At 44.3% G+C, this 11,072-nt stretch overlaps 1 protein-coding gene across 2 annotated transcripts in view; it reads right to left on the reverse strand.

Annotated features, from left to right (window-relative positions):
- Positions 1–11,072, reverse strand: part of Synpo2 (synaptopodin 2) — a 151,058-nt gene that overhangs the window by 33,095 nt on the left and 106,891 nt on the right. The window contains exons 2-4 of one of the 2 annotated variants that reach the window (XM_021158903.2): positions 10,754–10,905; positions 6,524–7,305; positions 2,006–4,200 (exon numbers count right to left, since the gene is read on the reverse strand). In XM_021158903.2, coding sequence (XP_021014562.1) covers positions 2,006–4,200; positions 6,524–7,305; positions 10,754–10,905 — 3,129 coding nt within the window. Of the gene's footprint in view, positions 1–565; positions 4,201–6,523; positions 7,306–10,753; positions 10,906–11,072 lie in introns of those variants that run through there. The other variant, XM_029475298.1, reaches the window with a different exon arrangement.

Here is an 11,072-nt window from a genome sequence, read left to right on the forward strand (position 1 = left end):
ACCAAAATGAAAGGAAAAAAAAAACCCAAATCAAAAAACTAACAAACAAAATAACAACAAAAAAACCCAAAGCAAAGTTATAAAAAAAATTATTCTTTTTCTTGTTTCATATGAAGAAAGAATCTTTGGTTAGTTTATAAAATACACACACATACACACACACACACACAGCATTTAACAAACTGCCTATGAAGGCAGTGAATGACACAAGTACTATTGTATAAGGGACTGGTTGCCCCTGTATTCTACAAGAAATTTCCTGATTGATTTCCATAGAGGCAAATAGAGACAAAATCACTCCCTGTGGTTGTATTTCTACCAAATGCACTGGGGGGAGGGTTATAGAGAGAAAAGCAGCGCAGTCCAGCTTCACTCTGCAGCTGACCCACCTCTCATTATGTTTTGGAAATACCTAAAACTGACATTTTCACAGCGGATGCTCCCCAAAAGAAATAGATGCTCTCCAAAGGGAAATTCAGATGCTATAAGAGAAATATTAGAGAAACGATTAAGATCAGAGCAAAGTCATACATGAAGCCTTTATAAAACACATACAATGAGCAGATAAAGAAGAAGGTAATATTTTAATAGGATAGTGGAATACAGCAGAAAGGCATTGGCAGCAGAAGACAGGAACGCAGATATCTTGAGACTGAAATGGCGCTGTGCACCCCCAAATCAGCAAAGTCTTTACACAAAGTCTCTAGACATCGCCTGTGTGCAAAGCGGGCTTCCCCGGGAGCTGTGGTGAGTCTTTGCACTTCTTTCCACTAACTCACATGGAATATTTTCCATGTTTGGTTCCACTCAGACTTAAAATAGATATGAGAAAGGTCTTCAGGTCTGCCGTCAGTAACATTACTAACCTCACGGCCAGCTGGATGACACCATGGCGTGTAACCAATCCAAATTTACAAGGTAACCTTCTTCAAACTATGCTGGCTCATCAAATAGAAACAAGAAAATAAAGGTGCAAGAATAGAATTGCAAGGGACAGTGGAGGAAACACGTGAAGAGCAAATTAAACACAAGGGGGAAAAAAAAAGAGAGAGAAAAGAAAACATCTGGGAGGTCACCCAGAGGCTCTTCAACAGTTCTTGCTTTGTCTGCATGCTCCTGTGGTTAGCAACCTGTCTGACCCGACTGTGTGGCTTCTCAGAGTAAAACAATAGCCACGTGTTACTTTGTGTCCATTCTCCTTTGGCTGTTTCTCCATTCTACTGCGCTACTCTTTGCCTCGGGCTTTCTCCGCAAGGGGGGAAAGTGCTCAATGGTTCCAGGGAGGGACCACGAGAACCCATTTCTAAAGATAATAAGCTTTCTCTCCTGACGCTAATTACTTCAAATGTGTCTTCTGAAGTGAGCCAGTGTATGGGAGGACATCTAGTAAAGGGTCCAATACAGAGTAAGTGGGCTGTGCCTAAGATCCTCCTTACAACCTATTGCTAAGCTACATAAACCCCAGCAAGTCTCAGAGTACCTTTTCTGTGGCAGCAAACATGCCTCTGAGCAGAGCTCTTCCTGCTCTTGAGAGATTTCCTATTTCCTTAATACCAAGAATAGAGCTAATGACTCAAAGGGGATCCCAGCCGTATATATCCCACAGTATATTTTCACGGCGTTCACCCTTCACTATGGGAGCACAGCTGGTGTATTACATAAAGGCTGTGTCCCCAAGCTTGGTCACACTGACCACTGTCTTATGGCGAAAGCATAAATCCTAAGGTATCTGCACATGCCTATTTTGGGATATCACAGATACTTTGAAGTGTGCAAAGAAAATAAATATATTATTTTAAGTCAAACTGAGTTGGGGTTTTGACCCAAAAACATATTACTATGCTTCTTGGACCCAGATCGGGAGGTAAAAATATCTGAAATTAAGTAAGGCAAGGATCTGCTAAGCATCCTTGGGGACTCAACACTGCAAACGATTCATTTCAAGCAAAGTGGACACTCAACTTCAGCTACAAGATTACTCTTCCACAACTGACGGTTTCCACACCTGAACTGTGACCCCACTTTTCTTGGCTGAGAACTTCGGCCTTGGAGCCACAAAATAGGATGTGGAGGTCGATTCTTGCTTCGGAGAGGTGGGGACACTCACAGGCACCGGGGATGCGCTGACGGGTGAGGTGGCCTCCGCAAAGAAGTTGGGCTGAGAGGTATAAGCTGGTACGGAGTACACAGAAGAAGCCTGTGCATTTGTGGGAGACCCAACAGCCGCCTGCCGGGGAGGGAGGGCTTGCTTCATGGCCGGGGCTGAACTGACCTTGACTGTTGACTTTTGAGGGAGGCCATCCTTTGAATCAGGGGGTTGAAAGGTAAACAAAGACGCGTTGAGCTGATACGGTTGATGCTTCATGACATCCAAAGTGTTAAGAGGTTTCTTGCCCTTTTTCTTGCTCGTTTTGGAAGCCTGGGCACCCGGTGGTTGAGACTTGATAGCAGCCAGTGGGTAAGAGGGGGAATGGATAGGATTGTAGGCCACGGGCGGGGGTGCTCGGACGTTGGAGGAGTACTTCCAACTGGCGGGCAGGGATGGAGTGGGAGACTGGGCCCGAACTGTGTGGGCCTGCACTGTGTCGGAATCTACCACATACTTCTCCATCCTTGACTGCCTTTTAGCAAAGAGTTGGGCTCCTTTCCCACTCATTCCAGGAAGCTCATTGGATGGTCCCCCTGCACCAGCAGGAGCAGCATTTACTAATGGTGTGGGCGCTGATGGCTTGGGCGTGTAGTTATGACTGACCACTACTGCTTGGGGACCTTTGAAAGGACCAGCCAGGTTCAGCGCACTCGCGGGCCGGGCAGGAGGGGCGGTAGGCTGAGCTATTTTGATGGAGGACACAGCAGTGACCTGTGGTGGGTTCGGTGGATTTGATGTGGAGAAGGCAGGACGCTGGGCTGGAGCCACTCCTGGAGACCAGACTGGAGAAACTGGGGCTACCGGTTGGGAGGAAGAGGAGGACTTGACTGTAGGCTTTGGAGCGACAGGAGGTGGGGTCTTTTGTTTGGCAGAACTCTGCATGAAGTTACAAGCCTCTGCGCCTAAACTGAGGTAGTCTTCTTCCGGCCCAGAGTCCCCTCCAGTGCCTCGCTTGCCTTCTGCATTTTGAAGAAGTGACAGGAGTTCGGGGTTGGGGCTTACTTTGGTTTCTTTGAAAGTAAACATGGGTTTTGTTGTGCCTCGTCTTTTGGCTTCCTGCAGTATTCCCGTTCTTTTGGCCGGCACTGCGATTCTCTCATCGCGGGAAGCTATTTGTTCAGATGAATCATAGAAGGCTGGTTGTGACCATGGAGCAGGCTGGGGCCATGGAGGGGGCTGTGCTGGGCCAGCCACTGGGCTTGATATCCCCCTGGAGAAGGCTTCCGGTGGAGGTGAGACCGCAGAGTATGGTGGCGGAGCCGGGAAGTCAGAGATGGGACTTGTCACACTCCGCGTTGGGGAGAATGGTGCTGCTGGCTGGTTCATAGATCCTAGGAAGGGCTTGGCGGTTCTATTCATAGGGATCATCCTCTGGGCCCCTGCTGTCTCTGACACTCCACTGAAGCCATTCTGTTGTGGCACACTGGCAAGACTACGTCCCATCTGGAAGGAACTTTCGCTCACAGAGCTCTGCATTCTTACCGATTCTTCTTTTCGCTGATAAGAAGTCATAGTTCTCAGACCGTCCGTCTGCAGGGCATCCGGTCCTCCACCTGCCATCCCACCCGTCTTCTCCTCTTCATTTTGGGCTGTGAACTGTTCCATCCTCTCTCTCCTCTTGGCAAACATGAGCGCTCCTTTGCCTGTGGTGTCTGGCAACATCTCCATCTTGTCCCCTCGGTTGAGTCTCTTTTCAATGTCCACCAGTCCAGAATCCCAATCAAAGTTCACAACTTGGGTGTTGTCGTCAATGTCAGACAGCAACTCTTCATCCACTTCCGACTCACTGGTTCCAAGAAATGCAACGTCACTTATCTCGTCCTTGTCACCTGCTTCCTGGTCCTCCTCCTCCTCTTCCTCCTCTCGCTCAAGCTCGCCAGTACCGTAACTGACTAGGGTGTACTTCCGGGCCCTCCGCCTCCGCTTCTTAAACATCAACACCCCCTTGGAGTTTGGGTTGGGAGCATCTGTTAGGAGGAGGGCGATGCTTTTGCATTTAGACTTTGCTTCTTTCACTTGCTTTTCAGATAGACTTTCACTCCTCCTGAGCCCTGCGGAAAGCACACAAATTGTACTGAATTGATGAATGCAAGGAATAATGCACAGAAATTGATTCCCAATGGGGAAAATGAATAATGAATATATAAAGACATATTATAATTGGGTACTGAAATTTGGAGAGATCTAACTCATTTATTTATTTTTTCATTCATTCATCCTGCCCCGCACCCCTGTGTGTTCTGGGAGTACACATGACCTAGGGACTACACTGCTTTTTACTTCATTTCAAATTTGCACTTATAAAATTATGATGTCTAGCACACGACATCCTGTCGCATTCACTCCCATTCACACAGCTTTACATGTGCTGACTTAGAGCACAGATCACCCTCCCACATGCACCTCCAGATTATAAGTTTTAATAAAAACATAGGCTTGGAACTGCCAGTTAATAGGTTATGATTGTATTAAAGTGAAAATACTTTAGGAACCTAATACATTTTGAAAACAAGATGTACTCTGTCCTGCCATATTTAAATGTGAAATGTTAAAATTGAATATTCCAATGCAATGTATTTACATTTTTAAGTTTCTTCTTTTTCACTTTGACAACCACCTCAAATCTTCCCACTGAGCTACTGAATTAATATGAACTCATAATACTGGATAATGACAGTACTGAATTAATAATTAGTTATATTTCAGAGTACTAGAACATTGTGACAGTCTAGGTTGGACACTATCTACACAACTCTGTAAATTAACAGGCTCTTACAAATATACTCCTGCTTAAGTTTCAGAAAGAATAAATGGAAACCTTGGGAAAATTTTAAAATTATATGAATTGAGGTCTTTTAAACTAACATTGAAACTGAGGTAGCAATTGTGCCTTAAAAATAGAACTTGGCAGTCCTAAAATGGCAGAAGTTTATATTTTCATTTTATTATAAAAAGCAAATTAATGTCAAGTTAGTTTATAGAATCAACTAATTCAATCACTTGAATGAGTATGATCCAAAATAAATTTTTGTCATATCCTGAGTTAAAGAAAGATATCAGAAAAAATAGATATTTCACAATTGAAATTAGTTCTTTTTGTTAAAAGTCAGACTTGGTTAATTCAACAACAAAATAAAATAAAATAAGAGCAAAACATTTTAGAGAAACCATACAGATATTTATCTGGTGATCAAATTTATGCAGACAAAATAGTCCAAAATCTGGGCAGTCTTAAATATGATTTTTTTTTTTTGACTAGTGATGTTACAGCTTGCTATTACACTGACAGTAACAACTGCACAGTTGTCTGCTCAGGGCCACCATGTGAAATATGCACATGCCGTCATAATGCTCAGGTTTAATATGCTATATATGTGAGGTGCCTAAAGCAGGAGGAGTGGCCACCGGCACTTGCCAACAGAGCTACAAGTGGCTGTGCTAAAAATAGGCACCCAAAGGACAACGGGGGCTAGAAGGCCGATGTGCGATTCTGAGGACGCAAGCTCACTGCTATTGTGTACCAGTCAGCCTGTGCATCCTCAGAGGAAATGCTCAAGTTGGTAAAATAAAGAAAAAGAATGGTGTCTATGAGAGAAAACTAATAATAATGGCACTGAAGCTACAGTTCTTGACCTCCTTCCGTTTGTAACCTTCGTCCTCCAGATAGGAGAGAACGCCAGCGGGGAGCCTTGCACATTTCCTGGGGGAGAACTCGGGAGCTGCCGAGCTGCCTGCCGGCACATGGCCCTGGAGACTTGAGTCTGGAAGGTGGTGAGCGCGCTGCCACCTAGTGAGGCTTACACAACAGCAAGGATGGATCGTGTAACTGCTGGACATCACACTTGCCCTTGTCTGTCAAACACTTCTGCAAGCATCATCAAGCCGCAGAATAGTTGGTGGGTTTTTTTTTTCCCAAAATGAAGCTCTGCTTTTAATATCAGCGTGGAAACCTTGTTAAAGGCACCTCAGGAGGGGGAATTGTTATTTAAACTGGGTCCACATCGCTTCCAATCCTCTTAAAGTATTTTAACACAAATTGCCATAACATTCTTCAACAAGTAAAGGGGGCGTATTTCATATTTCTTTAACAGTTCCTGCATCTTTGGGGATAAAATGAAGTTGATGAAAATATTTAGGCATAAAATGAAGTTTATGAAAAACATTTGAGTCTAGTATGAAGTTCAACTTTACTGCTTCTAATTTAAAAACTGGTATTTCCCCACACTATATTTATTGTTTTGTGCATTAGATAACCACCAAAGATAGTAAAAGGCATGTGAAAACTCTTTTTAAAAAAGTTTATACAGTTCAGCTAGTAGAATAAACTAAAACCCCAACTCCCCTGACACCCGCCCCAACCATGGCAGGACTTACGAGCATGGCGTGCGCGGTGCTTGTGTGGTCTGCTGTGATCCTTTCCCGAGCGTTGATCTTCTCCGTGCTCGGTGCCTTCTGACGAGACCGCAAAGGAGACCAGAGAAGGAGGCGCTTCTGACCGCCCTCCTTCCACGGGAGAAGCCACACACCCCCTTCCTGTCTGCAGCCTGCACTCTTCAGCCTTCAGCCTGTCAGAGCAATCTAGAATCACTTCCACCTGGGGCAGCCCTGCGCCTCCTGGGTCTCTTCCCTGGATCACTCTCAACTCTCGGCCACTGGAGGTGCTGGACGTCAGAGAAGTGTCTGCTTTCTCAGGAGCAGGGATCGAATTTATGTGGACAGTCCTCTCGTGTTGTGAGCTCCAGTCTGGGTCTGGAGACTTGAATTTTTCATTTCCCTGGAGAGTCACTATAGGGCCACTGGTGCATTGATGTCTTTCCTTTGAGAGGGACAGCTGTAGCTCAACCACATGGCCTGGCTGGCCTGCTTCTGCCTTTTTCCTTAAGATGACCTCTTCTACCAAGTGTCCTTCTTGGGAACCAAGCATCGGGGGAACTTGTTCTTGTTTTGGACATTCTGCATAACCCCAGGCATTGCTTTGGTCCTCAGTTAGGGGAACTTTTGTCTGGACTGGAGCAAGAAAGAAGTCTTTGCTCTGGGTCTCGGTGGCTTGCTGAATCTGCAGGGTGGTACTTTCCGTGGGCCCCTCATGTGTAAGATGCTGATGGTTTGTAGTTCCTGATTCAGAATCCAAAGTCTCACTTGTTCCACTAGAGGGTCTGCACACAAAAATTATTCCTAACAGTTAGTCAGTGGGTCTCCCACCTGCCAAAGAATTCCCCCAACTTATATGATGTCTCATGGAAGATAAAACAAAAATTCCCCCCATAACTTCAACATATTAGAAAACAGAACTTGCTGGAACATGACAGGGCTGCTAAAGAGCCTTGAGATCAGACCGTCTTTCTTTCAAGTGCAAGAAAAGTGCTTACAAAAAGCTTTGAAATCTGAACTCACCCCCAACCCTGCCTTGATTGTAAAAGGCACGGGGTGTAGCTATGTGTGTCTCTTTTTTGAAATTGGGTTTTTTTCCCACAAACTATGTTTACTATAGATGCCCAGGAACTCCCAGTGTCCTGTGGAGTAGATATTATCAAATCTCGTAGACACATTCGGAGCTTCAGATCAAGCAAAATACAATTTTTTAGACACGGTGTATTCTTGAGAGAATGAACAGAAACCCATTTCTAAGCACTAGTGAGCATAGTGGACCCCAGCCTGCCTGTGCAAAGGGCAATCTGGGGCATTGGGACCACAGCCTATGCAAAGATCCATCCTTCCTAGGCTGGGATGACTTGCTAAGCCGTGGGGTATTCATTCTCGGAGGCGTCTTCCCTTCTACTCGTGCTTGCCACCGGCAGCGCTGTCCTTGTAGAGTCTTTGTTCTCAGAGTGTGTGTTTATCTCTGCTAAGGAGATATTATTCCACAGAGCTATTATTCCACAGTCTCCTCTGAGGCAAGCCTACCCATTCACAGTCAGGTTTGCATCTTTGGGTTTGTGAGAAGCAACATCACTTCAGGAGTCAAATAACGTCTTTCTAAATCCCCGAGCTCTAAGCCCGTCTGTGAGAAAAGTGTCGTTTGCAGAACGGCTGTAGGACACGTCTTCACCTCCCACACTTGTAAATGTTTGAAGCAGCAGCAAGAACTCTCTCTCCCCTTCTTGCTCCCTTGGGGTGGATCCTAACTAGTGCAGGGATCATCCACGCAAGGGCGGATGGCCTTACATCTCTTCTACTCAAAGGAATTTACTCTAGAATTACGTGTAAGTGCAATTTCAGGCCAACCTATAATATGTTTACCTCTAACTGTGATTTTTGACTGCATTTGAAAGAACCTGACAGAAATCAAAGCAGCTGTTGCTTTCTCTATGCAAGTCACCCAGATGCTTCATAATGATTTGCTATTTTAAAATGACTTTTTTAAAACACGCTGTTAGCAGGTTAGGCTATTCTTCAGTTTACGTTCTGAGACAGTATCTTACAATGTAGACTAAGAGGGCCTGGCATTCACTCTGTAGCCTAGGCTCCAAGTCATGAAGACCCTCCTGTCATAGCCTCCCAAGTGTTTGGATTGTAGGCATGAGCTTGAAGATCCAGGTACTTCAATCCTATGTAGGAAATGATAAATAGTTCCCTTAAAACTAAATTTGGGAGTGCCAAAGCCCAAGATAGTTAGCCTAGCAGACTTCGGGATAAGGATAGCTGAAATAACTTTGAATTATTTTACTCATCAATTATGCTTCTGAGAAAGGAGTAGTGTTGATTCTTGCCTTATAGACTGGGATATAGGCAAACAGGCCCAGTGCTAATATTTTTGGGAGTTGAAATGAAATGGAAACATATGGATAAAAAAATTATAAAGACATGAGGGGGAGATATGTACACATGGGTACTCAGTCTCGCAATGTGGACAATTAGAAAATCATTTGCTTATGATTTCTTGTGATTTTAATAAAAACCTAAGGTAATGAAGATTTGGTATTAAAAGGCAGGGTTGCATTTTTTTTTTTTTTTTCGTTTTTTCGAGACAGGATTTCTCTGTATAACCCTGTCTGTCCTGGAACTCACTCTGTAGACCAGGCTGGCCTCGAACTCAGAAATCCGCCTGCCTCTGCCTCCCAAGTGCTGGGATTAAAGGCATGGGCCACTACTGCCTGGCATGCATTTTGTTTTGAAATAGGGTTTGTTAGCCCTCTCTGGGAAATTAAGCCAAACTCTGGTCTTCTGAAGATAGTTGTCTGTGATAGGGCTCAGAGACTGGGTATTTCATCCGAATCTCATTGATGATCTATTTCTTTTTAAAAATGTTGATTGATTGATTTTATTTATTTTTTAATGTGTGTAAGTGTTTTGCCTGCCTGTACTGCATTCATGCCTGGAGACCCTGAAAGTCAGAGAGGGCATGAGATCCAGTATGACTGGCCTGCCAGATGGTTTTGAGGCGCCATGTGGGTACTGAGAATCAAATTCATGTCTCCGCAAGAGCAGCAGGTGCTCTTGACCACTGTTCCCTCTCTACAGCCCAGTTAACTCTATCTTAGAAATTCAAAATACTTAAGAGAAAGACAAAACAAAATGTGAGTCTCTCTATTCAGAGCAGCAGAGAACAAGTCTATTTGTTGCTAAAATGGGGTAGGTACCTAAGTTGGAGCTTTAAACCATTTTTGTTCCTCCTGTGATGATATCATAATGGAAAGTGGAGCCAGAAGAACATGTCCCAGACAAGTGTGCGTTCCAGAGAAACTGGCCTCATTAAGTCAGTAAAGACAAGAAGAGAGGACAAAGCAGAGACGATTGTGTCCCTCTTTACACGTAGACTATTTACCGAGGGGGACCCTGGAATGCTGCAAATGTTTAGAAGTCTTACATGGAGTGGAGACATATGTGTGCTCTCTGAGCAACGTTCTTCCTACAGTTTTTGGTTTGTTTCCATTTGGTTTCTAAATAGTTACTTTTTTTACTGGGTACTTTTAAAAGCAAAGGGCAACATTATAAGTATGTGGGATCCTAAGAGCTTGAAAGCAAATATTTATATACAATGAACAATATTTATATCCAATGACCATGCACTAGTATACACACTGCACACACATGGACTTGTATACCACACGGGTGAGGGGTCCTCTGCACTGTAAGCAATGCTTTGACAGCACCAAGTCTTTATGTAGCCTGCTACTCCTTACCCAAAGGTTTTTGGTTTTACTGGCATCCTGACCAGAGAAAATTTACTGATAAGCTTTTTGGGCCCCACCCTTGGAGGCCTCATCTTTGTATGAAAAAAATTATTACATCAGTCAACTATTTCATGCTCAATCATTTTCAATTCATCTTTGGATCTAAGAATTATAATCCTGAACTTACAGAAACTCCTCACCTTGGAAAAGGTAACACGATGGTCAATGCACTGAAAATGTGCTCTAAAATACTGACATTTTTCAACAAAATACCTGGAACAAAGATTTTCAGGTTCATTCTCAACTAGGCAGGAAGCCCCACGGAACGGAACGGAACGGCTTGCTTTCAGCACTGTGGGGAATCTGTGTACCTGTCCTGAGTTCTACACAGCACTACCAGCTTCCTCATAACTATCTACATGCATGGACTCTAGAATCCTTCCCACTTAACTTCAAGGAACAAATAACTCTTCCAACGAATTTGCTTTACCTTTTAATAAGCAAGTGCAGAGAGTCCGTTATGCCTTCCATAAGCTTGATGACTTCGGGGTAAGTAAGGTCTGCACAGGGGTTGCCATTGATGGACACCACTTCATCCCCCTCACGCAGCCCAGAGCCCGACGCCTTGCTCTGGCTTCGAATCTGAGAGGAGGAGGAGAAGAAAAAAAAAAGAGGCAATAGAATCACACAACTGATAGAGACTGTGCCATCTTCTCTAAAGGAGAAGGCCTGGAGATCTGGAAATTATAAATCCAACCCTGACTTCACACACACACACACACACACACACACACACACACACACACACA

This window comes from Mus caroli, chromosome 3, assembly GCF_900094665.2.
Source record: "Mus caroli chromosome 3, CAROLI_EIJ_v1.1, whole genome shotgun sequence".
NCBI classification, from domain to species: Eukaryota; Metazoa; Chordata; class Mammalia; order Rodentia; family Muridae; genus Mus; species Mus caroli.